General features: G+C 35.1%; 1 protein-coding gene across 1 annotated transcript in view; it reads left to right on the top strand.

The window, feature by feature from the left end:
- The window catches only part of LOC123240743 (vomeronasal type-2 receptor 26-like), a 42,049-nt gene that overhangs the window by 3,976 nt on the left and 20,417 nt on the right, over positions 1 to 17,656 (top strand). Inside the window, exons 3-4 of the mRNA XM_044668455.1 lie at positions 674 to 1,474; positions 9,037 to 9,264. Coding sequence (XP_044524390.1) covers positions 674 to 1,474; positions 9,037 to 9,264 — 1,029 coding nt within the window. The remainder of the gene's footprint in view (positions 1 to 673; positions 1,475 to 9,036; positions 9,265 to 17,656) is intronic.

Below are 17,656 nucleotides of genomic sequence, written 5' to 3'. Positions count from 1 at the left end.
GGTGTCCTTTGGGAACTTGATCTGCCAAATGTGAATGGGGGTTGGGAGAATGGGTCTAAGTCCTGGGCAAATATGGACTGTATCATTTTGGTTGAATCATTTAATCTCTCAAAACTCTAGGTCATTATAAACCTAGGTGTTGGTTTCATAGAAGGTATTGACCTGCATTGGAATAAAAAACTTCTTTACCCCAATGATTGAACAAGTATGGTCCCTATTGCAATAAATTATTTACAAATGAGCCACCAATTTTGCAAATGAGTGAAATTATTTTAATTGTTACTTAAAAATAATAACTAGCAGTTATATAATACTTTAAATAATGCAAAGAAATTTAAAACAATATCTTATTTGATGTACTGTACAATAGCCCTAGGAACTTTATTTGGGGCCACACATAAGGACACTGAGAAGAAATATTCAGCTTTTTGGGAAAGAGGTCATGGAGGATTCAGGGAAGTGAAGGATTTAAAGAGAGTGGAATTAATACTTTGCTTTCTAGTAATTTTCTTTCAAATAATCTAATCAGGTGATCAAAATTGGACACATGGCAGTCAGAGCTATTTTTCCCCTAATGAAGCTAGGAAAATTGGATAATATATTGAAGTTTGTTGATATGCACCAGCACTACTTCCATACAGCCCAAAGAGACCCATATTTCTTTCCCTTCCAGGTAAGCTATGGCCCATTTGATCCTGCCCTGAGTGACAAAGGCCAGTTTCCTTCCTTCTACCAGATGGCCCCTCAGGATTCCTTCCTGCATCTGGGTATTGTCCAGATGCTACTGCATTTTGGCTGGTCCTGGGTGGGGCTCGTTGTCCCAGATGACATGAGAGGTGAGAATTTCTTATTGGACATGCGAGAAGAGATGAGAAGGAATAAAGCCTGTGTTGCCTTCATTGAGAAGATCCCTGTGAGTGAGAGACGCCATGAAGAATCCCAGGTGGCTTTCATGCCCAGGATCATGGCATCATCAGCCAAAGTGATCATCATCCATGGTGACACAGACTCCCTGATGATCCTGAGATATTCTCAGCCGCATACATTTTCACTTTGGAAGGTCTGGATTATTACATCACACTGGGATGTTACTATGAGACCTCATAATCATGATGGCGATACTTTTCTTGGGGCTCTAATATTTTCATATCAGACAAGTGAGATTCCTGATTTCAAAGCATTTCTCAAGACAGTCACCCCAGCCAAATACCCAGAAGACATTTTCCTTAAGAGTTTCTGGGTCTCAGCATTTGAGTGTCCAGATGAGCCAGCTAAACTGGAGCAAGATTGTCTCCTGAATGCTTCCTTAGAGATGCTACCTTTGCATTACTTTGACATGACCATGTTGAGCCTCAGTTACTTTGTCTACAGTGCTGTATATGCTGTGGCCTGGGCTCTTCATGAAACGCTGCAGACCAGACCAGAAGTGGAATCTGTGAGAGATGAAAGGTGCCTGGCACCTCGACACTGGCAGGTAATCAGTCTTCCTCTTGAAGCGAATGCCCATTTGCATCCTCAGGCTCACAGATTTGTATTCCTTGGTATGCTTTGTTTTCTTAGTTTGGTTTTCCTCTGAAGTCTTATGAGTTTGTTCAGGAATAGTTTTATGAATACACCATCATACTGAGGACTTAGCATTATACTGATTCCTTTCTTCTGGAAGAGCTGAGTTTTCCCTTCAGAGCTATAGGAAGATTTTCTGAAGTCTGGTTCCTAGGAAGGAATGCTGAATAATATAGAATGCATGCCAAAGTTATTGTTAAAAACAGTGACCAAATTGATAGACGCAGGAACATGATGACACCTAACTGTCCTCCGTATAAAGCGCAATTATAATTTCTTATAATTCTCCCTTTTTATCATTCAATGTGTTTTATGATGGATCCTTTCCCAGTAACAACCCATTGATGAACATGAAACATTTGGTCCCATTAAATTACTCATCTTTGTAAGAAGTAACAGCAGCCTTAATATTAACCACATGGAGAATTCACGTTATTTGTTATAGGAAAGGTTAAGATGTGTACTTTTGCAGATACTTTTCCTATAACAAATTTTATAGCATGGGCTTTTTATCTGGAGTCTAATGATATGCACTGCCCCTCTCTCCCAAGGATCCCAAAGATAGATTTCAGAGGAACTGTATACTGAAAGATTGGAAATATGTAGAGGAGAGGACTAGATGAACAGATGTGTGCCAACCAGGGAATAACACAAACTGGGAACACACCCACACCCCAGAAGGGAAAGGCTGACTAGATAACACTGAATAACCACACAGGGATGTGGGAAATGAGGAATGACAGTTGACAGTTGAACTGTACAGCAAACAGCCAGGGATACCAGTGATGTTAAGGTAACTCAATAGTGGGTCCTTGTTGGTGTAGGGGACACACAGGAAGTATAATAAAACAGATTTTAATATTTGTAAAGTGGAAAAGTGGATGGAGGATTTCTAACACTAAAGAAACAGACCAACTGCCTTCAGAATGTAAGAGTTCAGCTGACTTTTCTCTACTACACTAACAGAGAACTCTATGTTGGAGAGGGCTGGAGTTTGGGATTCTCACTGCTCAGGTACAAGCTGCTCCAGGATGATATCAGGAACCAGGAACAAATCCTTGAACAGCTAGTAAGTCCAAAGGAAGCTCTAGGGAGAATAGGTTATCTGTCAGCTGTCCACCAGCTGCAGATCTGAACCTTATCTCTAACTAGGCTGTGTTGAATGATGGTCTCTTCAATCTTCCTTAAAATCCCAAAACTTCACAGCTACTTGAATCTCAGCAAGCTGGACCACAAAATCCAGCCTCCTTCCACCACCTTAGCCAAAAAGTCAACTCTCCTTTTTCAAACCTCTCCCTTCATTCCATCCATGGAATGTCTATGCGCTCAGTCAGGGTTTGCTTTAGGCTGTCAGCTTTCTATTTGTGTTAGTGGAAATTTGGGGTTCATTTGAGTTTTAAATATTTAGATATATGACAAACTTCCTGTGGACGTTTAGGGGACTTGGAAACTACATTTCCCATGATTCCTCTTGTAATACAGATAGACAGGAAGTGTGATTATGTAGATTAACAGTATAAGACTCCTGAGGTCATTGGAGGTGGGCTCTTTGGTATGAGGGAGCCAGGTGGGCAGAAGGTATGGCGGGGGATTTGAATTAGATCTTAGCAGGCACGTGGTCACCTTATATTTTACCAACATGGCCTTAATTAAAATATTAATAGTTCTATTTACAACTGTCTATATCCATTTTAATAGTAACAGTTGTACCAATATGGATATAAATAAAATATTTATACTTTTGGATATATCCATCTATATCCATTTTATTAATCATAACTGTTTGGCAAACCACATTGGAAACGTAATTCCCAATTTTTCAGATAGCCATGCAACTCTGAGAGCATTTAAAATCCTCTCCAGAGCTATAGACATGCTTCTGCCGGTTTTGTACTTTTCTTTTTGGCCACTTTGCTCAGTTCTTTTGAGCAATTTTTTGAAAGGGGAAAGTGATTTTAAATGCCGTGTTTTTGCAGATAGCAGAAGTTTGTTTTTGCCTGCCAATTACCTTGGAAGCTGCTTCAGCCAGTTTGAGCCTCTCCTGCCGGACCCTCCCTGGGTTCCTGAGCCGCCCAGTGCTTATCCCTGCTCCTGCTAACTGTTCCTGCCGATGCTGACCCCATACTGCCCAAATGCCAGTTTCCTGCCTTGCTGCTGCTGCTGCTTCTGCCCACCGCCTGTCCAGTTCCCTTCCCTCCCCCACTGTCTCTGCCACTTGATGCCGATCCCAGAGACTGCTGCTGCTGCTTAAGACTTGGGAAGTATGCAAAATCCCCCTTCTCTCTCATTGCCGGCATCCTTGTAGACATTAATGACTCTTAACCTGAAGGGAACTTCTACTCCACTACTGCCCTCCACATGGTTTTTCTAAAACCTGACCTAGTCCTCCCTCACAACAGGAAGTAGAATGGCAAGTATGGGCCGCATGGCCTATTTCAAACTATTCCTTGTGATTATCTTGCCTGAAACTCAGGGGAGAAATTCACCCCCATACATACACTAAGTCTGCCTAAGACTTTGAACTGTATACCCTTATAGAGTCATCCACACTGTGCTCAGAGCAGAGCTCAGTTAGAAGGACCTTGAATTGGACCAGAGGTAAATTTTAAAACCTCAGAATTGAATGGGTTTTATTTCTGTTTTAAAAAAAGTCTCTGTATCTTATTTTATTTTGCTGATTAGCTTTGTGAATTAATTTTGTTGTTTGTTGATTTTTCTGTTGCACTGAATCATTTTAAGCTAATGAAGTTTTGGCTGCTAGATTAATTCTGTTTATGATTTTATTGTAACTCCCAAAATAGTGAACAAATGTATCAGAATTGGTAAAAAGGGTTTTTTGACTGTATTGCTTATAATCTGGTTCTTATATTGTATTTTCTGATTTCTTTAAGGTTTCATTTTTTAAGTTACCTGTATTAATCCAGTTCTGTTATCTGTATCATTTATGAACATCTTAAACATTTTTAAGTTGTAAAAGCCCATAAGCCTTACGTATACTGAATTTACCATCTCAACTATAGGATCACATGTCTTAAGTTTTTATTCTATCTTGATAATTGTGTACAACCTTGGAGATTTTGATGCCTTGATAATTTAAATTATAATTTTATGAGAAGTCTTTATAATTGACTTTAGATGCCTAGTACCCTTTTGTATAAAGATAAGGTTTTATATATTTATTTTAAAGAATTGTTGTCTTAAAGGATAAGGTTTTATATATTTATTATAAAGAATTGTTGTCTTAAAGGTCTTAAAGGGGTAGAGGAAACATGGAAGTTTCCTACCTGGTTTGTTTGTTTTTTTTACACAGGAAGCCAGGAGAGCTCCGGTATGCTTGATTTTTAGTCTCTATGTTTTATCTTGTTTTCCCATCAGAAGAATCTAGAATTCCTGAGGATGATTTATACCCAGAAGGTTTTTCTTTTTTAAATCAGATCTTTTTAGGCTCTGCCCCACAATTGCTATGGAGGCAGTAATAGAGTTTGTTGAGAAAATATCTTAGCCAAGGTTGAATGATTTACTATACCTGTTCAATTTGTAACAAGTATGCGATTTTTTTAAACATCATAACAAGTGGTTATAATAATGGGTTTGTTTGCTATCATCTTGAAATGCGTTATTGGAAATTATGGTACTTTATTTGAATGTGCATTATGAATCTGCTATTTTGTGAAAACCATTTACACTCACAATTCATGCAAAAGCTTAACAGGAAATGGATCTCATTTTGGGGTGAAAAAAAACCTTTCACTAATTCTAAGCTATATCTTTTTTGATTTTTAAAATATTCTTTTATTTTTCATCCTTTTCTCTCATTTTTATGCTTGAGAGCATAGTATATTTTCCCCCTGGATTTTAAATTTTCTTATTGCTTTTCCTTTTAATTTTTTTAATAGAGCAATTGATTTTTCCTTTTTTCTCATTTTTGTACTTAAAGTACATATAATCAATGCTAATCCTTTTGATTTTTATAGTAATATAAGTTTAATGTAAATATATATTTGCTATAATATTAATGCATACCCAAAAAACCTTAGACTATAGTAACCTGCCAATTATTGGTAAATATTATGGGACTGTGATTAATGTCTCTCTGTCTGATTCCAGGAGAAGTGCTAAAAAGAGCCACAAGGTCATGGAGACCAACTGAGAATCTGCAAAGTGCCAAGGAGCAAAAGGTCATTCAGACCATGGATTGAGGAAGTTCTATGCCAATACTCAAGGACTTGAAACTAGTGTTTGAGTTTTGGGGCTGCAGCTTTCTAACATTTTAGAGGCCAGACTTCCCCTTAACTTAAATTCCTAGTAAAGCACCTAAGATTGGCTATCATTATGCCTTATTCCCTGAGAAAGTGCAGAAAAATCAGACCAGGGAAAGACACTTCCCTTGCACACATATTTGGTCCTGTTATTCTTCTTATATATAGAATGGCAACTTTTCATAGTCCTGGCTCCTGAATGGGTAATTGCAAACTGCTTAAATCACTTTAATTGGGCTTTGATTCAAGGACCTGTTATAAGTTTATTCTTCCTTATATTTTTGCACATAAGATTTTGACATTTTACATTTCATTCACAAGTTAATTTTTTCTCTTTTATTTGGATTTTATTCTTTTTTATTTCTTTTGCCAATTGATTTCATACAACCCCGTGACTCAGCCATGTATCCTTAGCTGACCTGGACCTGGGGTACCCTCTTCAGGGGAGAATGTATTATTTGGAATTTTCCTCAGTGGGGTGTAAGTTTTATAATCATAATGTCTATATTATAATCTATAATATAAAATTTTAACTCTTTTAGGAGTAATTTCAGGGGGGAATGTATAATTCTCAGAAGGAAATGTATGTTTTGTAATCTATAATGTAAAGTTTAAATTCTTTTGAGAATAATTTCAGGATAAGAAATTTGCCATCTCCCCAGAATCCAGATAACGAACCTGTTTGGAGAAGGAACCATGAAGATGCCTGAAGAGCCTTCACTGGATCATGAAGATCCAAATTGAACTTTGGGGTGCAGTTGATTGACCTATGGGGAGTTGAATGCATTTGTTTTTGAATGTACACTCTTATGCCAATAGGGGACTGCCCCAATTGGCTTTTTGTCAGTGTGGCTAGTTTTTATCCTCTTTTCTTTTATCCCAAATTTTTGTAACTTAAAAGTTATGTTTACAAGAGAGTTTAAGGAGACCAGTCTCTTTCCATTCTCAGCGGGGAATGTGTTAGTGGAAATTTGGGGTTCATTTGAGTTTTAAATATTTAGATATATGACAAACTTCTTGTGGACGTTTAGGGGACTTGGAAATTACATTTCCCATGATTCCTCTTGTAATACAGGTAGACAGGAAGTGTGATTATGTAGACAAACAGTATAAGACTCCTGAGGTCATTGGAGGTGGGCTCCTTGGTAAGAGGGAGCTAGGTGGGCAGAAGGTATGGAGGGAGATTTGAATTAGATCTTAGCAGGTGCATGGTCATCTTTATTTTACTAACATGGCTTTAATTAAAATATTAATACTTCATATAATATCCATCTATATCAATTTTAATCATAACATATTCTAACTTAACTCTATGTCTACCCTATAATTTACCTATAACAATACTTGGGTAGAAAAATATATCCTTATTTTCTCTAATTTTTAATTGAAATTTAGAATTTCTATTACAAATTAAAAAAAACAAACCGATATTTCTGAGAAGGGATCCAGAGGTTTCACCAATCTACAGAGAGGACTATGATACAAAAAATGTTTTAAAAAATCATGTTTTAGAAGAACCTCATTCACTTCCTTAGTCCTAATCTGAGGACTCATTGAAGTTTGGTGTGATTCTCACTTAAAAAATATTTCACTGTCATTCTCTTAAAAATTAATGAAGCTTTAAAAAACATAAACTTCCCATCCTAATGACTTATTAGAACTATTTACTAGAGAAGCCTAATAGAATAATATTACCTTGTTAGAAAAAAAACCATAATTAACCCAAATATAGAGACACATTTGACCACATGCCTGCTTTCCTCCCTTCAGTCTGACACCACTCTTATAAGAGAAATGTAGTAGCTTTGATTATCACAAATGGAACTCAGGAGCTCTGGTCTCTATTCTAGAAAAAAATCATCCTTAAATCACTGGATGAGCACTTTTTTTCATATATACCAACACTGCATAACTATTTATAGCTTGAATCATTGCTTTTTAGTGCCTCTTCTGCATCATATGTTGAATGAACTCAGAAGCACACACTTCACAGCACTGAGAGACAGGACCACTAGGCTTTATTTGATGTAGGAATGGGAATGGGAGAATAGAGTTGATCAAGGACTTATAATGATAAAACCTCAACCAGGATCCCTTTTGGCCATCCTGAACCCCATCAATTTTGGCAAATGCATGTATGATTGAATGATTCCTGCTGGGATGTGTTTTTTATTTAATTTAATCCCACTTAAAAATAATAGTAGTAGTAGCTAACATTTTTATAGTTCTTTAAGGTTTGCAAAATACTTTACATAGTTTATCTTACAAAACTCCTTAGTGAGCATTTAGTGTGTTCAGGGCTCTATGAGAAGAGTGGTGTGTGGGAGGTCAATAAGAGAAACAGAGTGTCAAGTAGATATTTTTGTCTGGACCCCATCAAAAACCATGTTGCTAGTCATAGCCAGACAGGATGGGCTAAGAAAAAAATCTTTACTCCTCTTTTGACCCCTTTTATGATCCACACCTTTTCTTATTGGAAAAGCACTATAGTCTTATTGGAAAACTTTAAGTCCTTAGCAAATCAGAAGTTAAGGGGTTAACAGTTTCTCTTTAAGACAGAAATTTAGAGGTTTAAACTGTATGGCCTTTAAACTATTTCCAGACAGCCCAGATCAAAATTAGACAAAACCTCATTTAACTTTCTGATAATAAGGTAGCTGGGATTCAGCCTTGGTCTTGTTCTATTCCAGACTATCCCTACCTTGAAGTTACTGATGCTCCTTTGATATGACATAATTTGTGTTTCTGCGCAACTGGGAAGTTTCTTTGTGCTCTTGTGTGAAATGGGTTTTGTATACAATATATAATAAAATCCTAAACTCATTGCAAGGAGCCGGAGATGGAACCATGAGCTGACAGAAATCCAGAGTCTCCTCGTCTTTCTATATCACCAACTCTGTCCTTATCAGATCTCCTGGAAATATTAGATAGCTTTCAACAGTGGTGGCAACTCCATTCTTTACCTATCTTTGACTTTCCTTCTTACATGAATCCTAGCAAAAATCAGAAATTTAAAACTCTGTAACTCTAACACAATGCTCAGACTTCCATATCTACAATGTTTCATTGTCTAGAGGATGTGCTAAGAAAATATTTGTTGCATTAATGAATAAATGAACAGATGAGACTATGTTTCTAGCCTGGCTCATTGATGTTGTTGCTGTTGCCCAAAGCCTATGGACAGGAGGCATGACTAAATTTTCTTCCCATTTAGCTTCACTTATCCCTGAGGAACACTGACTTTAACAACACTGCTGGAGACCGTGTTGTTTTGGATGAGGAAAAGAATCCTGTGGCTAAATATGATATCATGAACTTTGCAATGAAGTCTAATTATAATGAAGTTCTGGTGAAAGTGGGGCAGTTTGTCCCTCAGGACCCACTTGGTCATGATTTCACCATTTGTGAGAAGAACATATATAGTAACTGGCTTGATTTGAAGGTTAGTATAAGAACTAAATGCCATTTTATGTCTCCAGAAACCTTAACCCTATTTAGATCATCATTCATTCATTTACTCCACTCTACCCTACCCCCAGCTATTTTCTCTTTGTCTACACAGTAAATTCTGGGAAGACATATAATAATATTGGTAATGTTAAGGGTTAAATTTTTGGCAGGAGTTTGACAAAGGTGAGGAGAGCAGTTTGGTAAAACATAAAGTGCTTAGTTTATTTAGGGAAGAAGTTCAGATAGGAAATAGGAAGGAGGAAGGTGAGATTTTTCCTCTTATATGTTATATCTACCTAAAATCCTAATCCTAATAAAAATTTCTAAAAAACCCTGTTCTAACTGCCTTCAAGGACAGGTTCTTCTGCCTGAGTCAGGCTCAGGCCTAACTTCTCTACACTGTATATTTAAAATTATATTTCGCTATCTACCTAAGCTAATCAATAAACTTTAATTACCAACAACTTCCTTAAATTCAGTTTCTTATTCCAAATGCCTGTAGAAAAACCGCCTGTCATAGAAGCACCGACAGAGCTCCTGCTCTCTAGGTAATCCAGAGAAAAAGAGCCCCTAAACTCTTAAAAGCACTTACTCAGAAATGTTTCGGTTCCTGCCTGTTCTCTGTCTCTTAAAGAGACAGAGGGAGATGTTAAGAAAATTCCTTTAATAATAATAATAATAATAACTATTACTACCTTTATTTGACATTATTGTAATATACTTAGAAACTGGAAAAGAAAGTTTTGTTAAAGGCATAATTAGATAAAAATTTAGTCTTGAATGTATTCCATATAGAATGCCAAAAGTATAAAATGAATGATTTCCCCATAGAGTTGGAAATGAGCCCCCCTGAACTGATTTCATCTGACTGGCAATAAGGGTTTTTTTTCATGTTTTAAAAACATAGAATAGTGTATATTATCATTGCATTTCTAAAATTTTTCTTGTGTTGTGAACTTTGAGAAGCCATTATATCAAAAAAGATGTTAACTTGAAAAATGATACTCAGAGGATATTACAATTACATTATTAGATACGTAACTTCTCTTTTAATCAAGACACTGTTAGATTATTAATTGAGATATTAAGGAATGTGATAAAATGTAAACTGTTAGATACTTAATTGTTTATATTTTACTTTAAAATGAATAACAGTAATATTTTTTGGAAAAATATCAAGCACCTCTTATGTTGCCCTCATATTTAAAGTTTTTAGGACTTTCTATGTGGGCAGGGCCATCAGCCTTATAGACAGCATGTTTTAAAATGCTAAAATAATGAAGTTTGAGAAAAAGGTCCACTCTTAATCTTAAGTTGGGGAGACATACAAATGTGCTTATGATAAAGTGTGAATTTTATCTGATAATATTTGACTATCATGTATGAAAATAATGAAACTGTACTTTTTAATTAATAGTACATATTGAAATTATGTTTTTGAGTGAACTTAATAATAATATATATTAGATTCAAAGATTTCATTTTTGCCATAGCAATTAATATGAGATAGAGATTGGAGTGCTTATAATTATGAGAATTAAAATTAATACCCAAAATACTCCAAGTTTTATATTTATAAAGTTTATTAATACTAACTTGAAGCAAAGGAAAATAAAAACTAGAGAGCTCACCCAGCTGCACACTAGGGAAAAGAGAGAGAGAGATGGAGTTACCCAGAACCATATACAAACAACATAAGCAGGCAAGTTGGGGATGAAGGGGAAAGAATGCTGAGTAGTGAAAAAATAATTCTGGGAGATGGAGTCCAAAGGTTCAAGATTTCTAATTAATACACTTTGATTAGCATTTCTTAGCTTTTGAGTAACCTCCCATGTATGCATTATATGTGTGAAACTCCAGATTGTGATTATTCTAAATTTATGAAAGACAAATGAAATGTGCTCATAAGTACTTACTCTTCTTCCAACATAAATGGTAACAATATTCTAACCCTAAGGTATGATTAGTTTAATTTTGCCAGTTAAGGTAAAATCTCGGGACTGTAATTTGATTTTCTCAGTTTTTATTTCAAATATAATTGTCTGAATTGTCATTAAGGCAAAATAATTCACTGTTCAAGGGAATACCATATGCTGCTCAAAGTGATTATAGTCGGGAACTACTACAGGAGGATTTATGTATCTGGATATGTTGAGGAGATGACCCTGTATAGCCTAGGGTAGGAACATCTTGACTCATTTTCCCGTTGGGCTATTTTCTTTCTGAATAGGAAATTTTCCCCCTTGTTTATTCTGAGCCTGGCTATGATGCCCTGCGAATAATGTGGAACTCTGCTATACGATTAACTGTTAACTGTGGCTCTTACCTGGAATCAAAAGAGTTTTTCCCCTTTTATGTTTTGCGTGAGATCAGTCTGTGCCCTTGAAGTGATAGCCTTGATACTACCATAGTCATATTCCTCCCTTTTCATTTCCAAAGAAAGTTCTATAATCAGGGCAAGTGAACAGTTGAAGTTAGGTTGTTGAAATACTAAATCTCTTAATTAAAAGATCAGTGCTAAAACATCTGAGTTACTATAATAGGATGAAAGTATGAGATATTTTATTATTTTAATCTGAATTTGTGGTCATTGCCATATTCTGAGCAATGAAGTAAATGTGTTTTTAGGTTTACTATCCCCTTGCTAATAGTTATATATTCTTATATGAATAGATTCTGGAAGTATTTCATTCTTCCAGAATGATTAGGATAACATGCTTTCTCAAAAGAGAATAATAGGATAAAAATGTTAAAAGCTTTAAACATTTTAATGGAATAGTAAATATTGAAAAAGCAAGAAGATCAGTGTTAGAAATCAAAGGATTAGGATATATATAAATGATTGACTTCCAATTGTTTCTAATTGGAAATACAAACTTCAAGTGTATGTTATTAATATGTTTAAAAATTAGATTAAAATTTTTACACATAAAACTGCATTAATAATTATAAAGAAACATTTTTAACATAAAAATTTTCCAAATTACATGTAATGACAATTTTTGATACTTATTTTCTAAAATTTTGAGTTCAAAATTCTCTCTTTCTCCTCCCATGCCCTTACTTCTCTCTGAGGTAGCAAGCAATTTTATCTTGGTTCTTCGTGTATGATAATGCAAAACTTATTTAAACATTATACATATTGTGGATGAAGACTCATATAAACCAAAACCAAAATTAAGACCACTAAAAAATAAAGTGAAAAATACTACGCTTTGATTTGTATTCATACTCCTTCATTTCTTTCTCTGCAGGTGGATAGTATTTTTCATAATGAGTTTTTTGGAATTGTCTTGGATCATTCATTGTATTGCTGAGAATAGCTATCATTCATAGTTGATCACTATATACTATTGTTGTTACTGTGTACAATTTTCTCCTGGTTGTGCTCACTTCATTTTGCATCAGGTTATGCAGGTCTTTCCATCTTTTTTCTGAAATCATCCAGTCATCATTTGTTATATAACACAATAGTATTCTATTGCAATCAATTGATGGACATTCCTTCAACTTCCAGTTCTTTGCCACCACAAAAAGCTACCATAAATATTTTTGTTCCAAAATTCTTTCCTCCTTTTGGGGGGGATTTCTTTGGGATACAGACTTAGTAGTGACATTTCTGGGTATGCACAGTTTTGTAGTCCTCTCGACATAGCTCCAAATTGCTCTCCAGAATGATTGGGTCAATTCATGGCTCCACCAACAGCATATTAGTGACCCAATTTTCCCACATCTTCTCCAAAATTTATCATTTTCCTTTCTTTGTCAGAGAGTCCAATCTGATAAGCGTGAGATAGTATCTCAAAGTTGTTTCAGGTGTATTTCTCTAAGCAATAGTGATTTAGAACATTTTCAACATGGCTTTTGATAACTTTGATTTCTTCATCTGAAAATTGCCTATTCACTTAATTTGACCACTTATCAATTGAGGAATGACTTTCATACTTATAAATTTGACTCAATTCTCTCTATATAGCTGAGAAATAAGACTGTTATCATATTAGACCAGAACTGAATGGAAAATCTGATCTATCAGAATGAGAAGAAACATAAAAAGATAACATGAAAGACCAATTTTAAAGTATTAAGGTCAAAATATTTACTTATCATATGGGAAAATGGTATGTTTATACTTTAAGAATGATATAATTAAATGTATGGCTTGAATGAGCTTTTATAAATTGAAGCTTTGAGGTAAAATTGAATATAATATTATGAGTTAAATATAAAAAAATTGGATGAGATGGGCTGAATTTGAATAATCATCTAAAAAAGAGGCATGTATGAAAGGAATGTTACAATGAAAGGAAGAAGAGGATGGAGGGATGATAATACTGATACTTTATTCTCATTAGATCTGGGAAAAAGAGGGGTTAATAGATGCACATAGGAGATTCATTTTTTTTTAATTTATAAAGAGATAAGAGGGCAAGGGATGAAGATTAAAAGAGAAAATAAAAGGCCTATAGAATAAGAAAAAAGAGTGCAAAGGGATAAGATAAGAGAGGGAATTATAGAGGTCATTTATGTGAACAAATGAAGAAAAGGGAGGGATAAAGTACATAGATTACCTACTAGGAGGGTAAATAGATGACCAACTAGGGATATATAGACTAGAACAGTAAATAAATGAACAAATAGGAGGGTTAAGGGGAGGAGAAAAGGAAGGCAATGTTAGAAATGTAGGGGAGGAAAATAAAGGGGGGACTGAAGAAGAAATGGTGCTTAGGGAAGTACTGGTTAGAGGAAAATTAGATTTCTGAGGAGGAATAAGATAAAAAGAGAGACAAAGAAGGGAAAACTGAGGAAAAATAGAATGGAGGGAAATACACCACTCTGAATGTGAATAGGATGAATTCACCCATAAAATGGAAATAAATAGCAGGATGCATTAAAAACCAAAGCCCAACAATATGTTATTTACGAGAAACATTTAAAAATGAGAAATAGGAGTAAATATAGAGGGATAGAGTAGAATTTACTATGTTTTAGCTGACAAAAAAGCAGGAGAGCAATAAATATCTCAGAAAATGTTAAAGCTAAAATAAATCTAATTAAAAAAGATATGCAGGGACACTATATTATGTTAAAAGGTACCATAGAAATGGTAACCAATACTAAATATATATGTACCAAATGTTATTGCATCCAAATCTAAGGAAAATACTAAAGGAGTTACAGATGGAAATAGATAACAAAACTATAATAGTGGGAGATTTAATGCCTTCCCCTAATCTAGATAAATATGACCAAAATAAATAAGAAAGAAATTAAGGATAGAAATAAATTAATAAATAAGAAAGATATGATTGATATCTGGAGAGAATGGTATGGTTATAAAAAGGAATATACCTTTATCTCAGCAGCACATGATAAGTTTCCAAATTTGACCACACATCAAGATACAAATATTTTATAATTAAATTCAGGAAATAGAAATATTAAACTGATCATTTTCAGTTCATAATACAATAGAACATATTTAATAAGGAACCATGAAAATGAAATAAAAGTTAAATGGACTTAACCTTAAAGAATGAGTAGGTAAAAAACAAGTCATAGAAACAAATAATTTATTAAAGAAAATGATAATAATGAGACAACATACCAAATTTATAAGATACAGTAAAAGCACTGTTAGAGGAAAATTTGTCTCTCAATGATTATATCAATGAAATAGAAAAAAGCAGATCGGGGGCAGCTGGGTAGCTCAGTGGATTGAGAGCCAGGCCTGGAGCCAGGCCTAGGTTCAAATCTGGCCTCAGAACTTCCCAACTGTATGACCCTGGACAAGTCACTTAACCCCCATTGCCCATCCCTTACCACTCTTCTGCCTTGGAGCCAATACACAATATCTACTATAAGACAGAAGGTAAGGGTTAAAAAAAAAAAAGAAAAAGAAAGAAAAAAGCAGATCAGTGTACTGGGTACTGTCTCCCCAACTTAGATTAGGAATGGACCTTTTCCTCAAACTTCATTATTTTAGCATTTTAAGACATACTGAATATAAGGCTGGCAAGATCCTAGGACCCTGCCCAAATAGAAAGTCCTAAAAACTTTAAACATGAGGGCAACATAATAGGTGCTTGATATTTTTTCCAAAAAAATTACTGTTATTCTCATTTTAAAGAAAAATATAAACAGTTAAGTATCTAACAGTTTACAAAATTTTTTACCACATTCCTTAACATCTCAATTCATAATCTAACAGTATCCTGATTAAAAGAGAAGTTATGTATTTAATAATTTAATTGTAATACTATCTGAGTATCATTTTTAAGTTAACATCATTCCTGACATAATGGTTTACCAAAATTCACAATACAAGAAAAATTTTAGAAATGCAATGATAATATACACTATTTCGTATATTTAAAACATGAAAAAAAACTTATTGCCATTCAGATGTAATCAGTTCAGTGGGGCACATTCCCAACCCTATTGGAAAATCATTCATTTCCTACTTTTGGCATTATATATAGAATATCTTTGAGATCGTATTTTTATCTAATTATGCCTTTAACAAAACTTTCTTTTCCAGTTTCTAAGTATATCACCATAATGCCAAATAAAGGTAGTAATAGATATTATTATTGTTAAAGGAATTTTCTTAATCTCTCCTTCTGTTTCTTTAAGAGACAGAAAAGAGGCAGGAACAGAAACATTTCTGAGTAAGAGCAAGAGAGTGCTGGAGATTCTCTTACCTAGGAAATGAAGAAAGGATATAAGGAGCACTGTTAAGAGTTTAGGGGGTGGAGGCAGCTGGGTAGCTCAGTGGATTGAGAGCCAGACCCAGAGACAGGAGGTCCTAGGTTCAAATCTGACCTCAGACACACCCCACCTGTGTGACCCTGGCCAAGTCACTTAACCCCCATTGCCTAGCCCTTACCACTCTTCTGCCTTAGAGCCAATATACAATATTGACTCCAAGATGGAAGGTAAGGGTTTAAAAAAAATGAAAGAAAGAAAGAAAGAAAGAAAGCCAGAGAGATTCAAGCTATTCCGCTTCCCCTCTCCATGCACCTAACGACATTCCTCACTTCACCCACTCCTCTGCCCAGCAGCCCAATGGGAATTCTTCCTCTCTCCCTTGACTGGGATAAGGGGAAGGGGCTGGGGAGCAAGGGGTGGGCGGGCATGGCAGTTTGAATGGGGGTGGGGTGGTATGGAGGTAGGGTCCAGCACTCCATCTCTAAAAGGTTCACCATCACTAGATAATTGAAGTCTGATGATAGGCTCCATTCTGGTTCTGCTTCTATTGGCCTTTACCCTAATGCTCATTCCCTCTGTTTCTGGATTGATTCAAATGAATATGTCTTAATATGTTCCCTTCTTTCTTCCTTCACTTAGCCTGAACCTTTTAAAAAAGGCATCCCAACCAAATGTTAAAATAATTTCTGTTAAAGAAGCTTCTTAAAATGCCAATGGGAGCAATTCTGGCATAACGTAGAGTTACTATCTCTTAGAGGAAGAGGAAAAAAGGAAATCCTGAAGGGTATTTAACAAAATTCCATGAACATTTATTAAGTGCTTACTATATGCAAGGTACTAGGGGCACAAAGTCAAAAATTGAAATGCAGTTTCTGCCCTCAAAGAGTTTTACATTCCATTAGGGAACATACAATATGTAAACAGATGAGCAAATACAAGGTAACCTGAAAAAGGAGGAGAACACTAACAACTAGGGGGATCGAGAATAGTTTTTTTAGGCTGATGCACTTATTTGTTGCTGGTCTAGGCTGTTCATTGGCCATGCTGTTCTCTAAGAGTATGCCTGAAACATACCACTTGTCATGGTGATCTACAACTCTTGATTTCTTTTCTGTACTAAGACAAGATCCCTGTTCAGACACATTCTAGTTTTGTATACACTTTTCAAAATAATGAGTCAATCAAACCCTATTTCCCATGGAGATATTAAGTATAAAGGGGGAAAAATTATATCAAAAGGGAAGGGCACATAGGAAAAATTGCAATTTGTCTTTTCAAAAATTGGTCCCTAATCTTATGAAACTGTGTGTATCTTTTGACCCAGTAATTATCAACAAGGCAAGAATCTAGGACAACTCCAATAGACTCTTAACTAAAATGGATATCCACTATCATAGAAAGAACAGAGATAGAATGCAGATCAAAAAATATCATTCTTTATTTCCTCCATGAATTTTCCTCTTTTGCAAGCAATAGTGCTTACATTATTTCCAACAAGACAAACAGGGGATATGTATTTGATAATATATGTACAACCTACATCATGTTATTTGCCTTATTGTGGAGGAGCGGGAGAAAGGGGAAAAAAGAAATGAGACTTTAATTTTTAATTATAGCTAATGTAGAAATTTGTTTCTCTTGGATAAACACATTTATTATAATTTATCACATAT

This window comes from Gracilinanus agilis, chromosome 3 (genome assembly GCF_016433145.1).
Source record: "Gracilinanus agilis isolate LMUSP501 chromosome 3, AgileGrace, whole genome shotgun sequence".
Classification (NCBI taxonomy): domain Eukaryota; kingdom Metazoa; phylum Chordata; class Mammalia; order Didelphimorphia; family Didelphidae; genus Gracilinanus; species Gracilinanus agilis.
The sequence above is the reverse complement of the archived record's forward strand: the minus strand, read 5'-3'. Positions and strand labels throughout refer to the sequence as shown.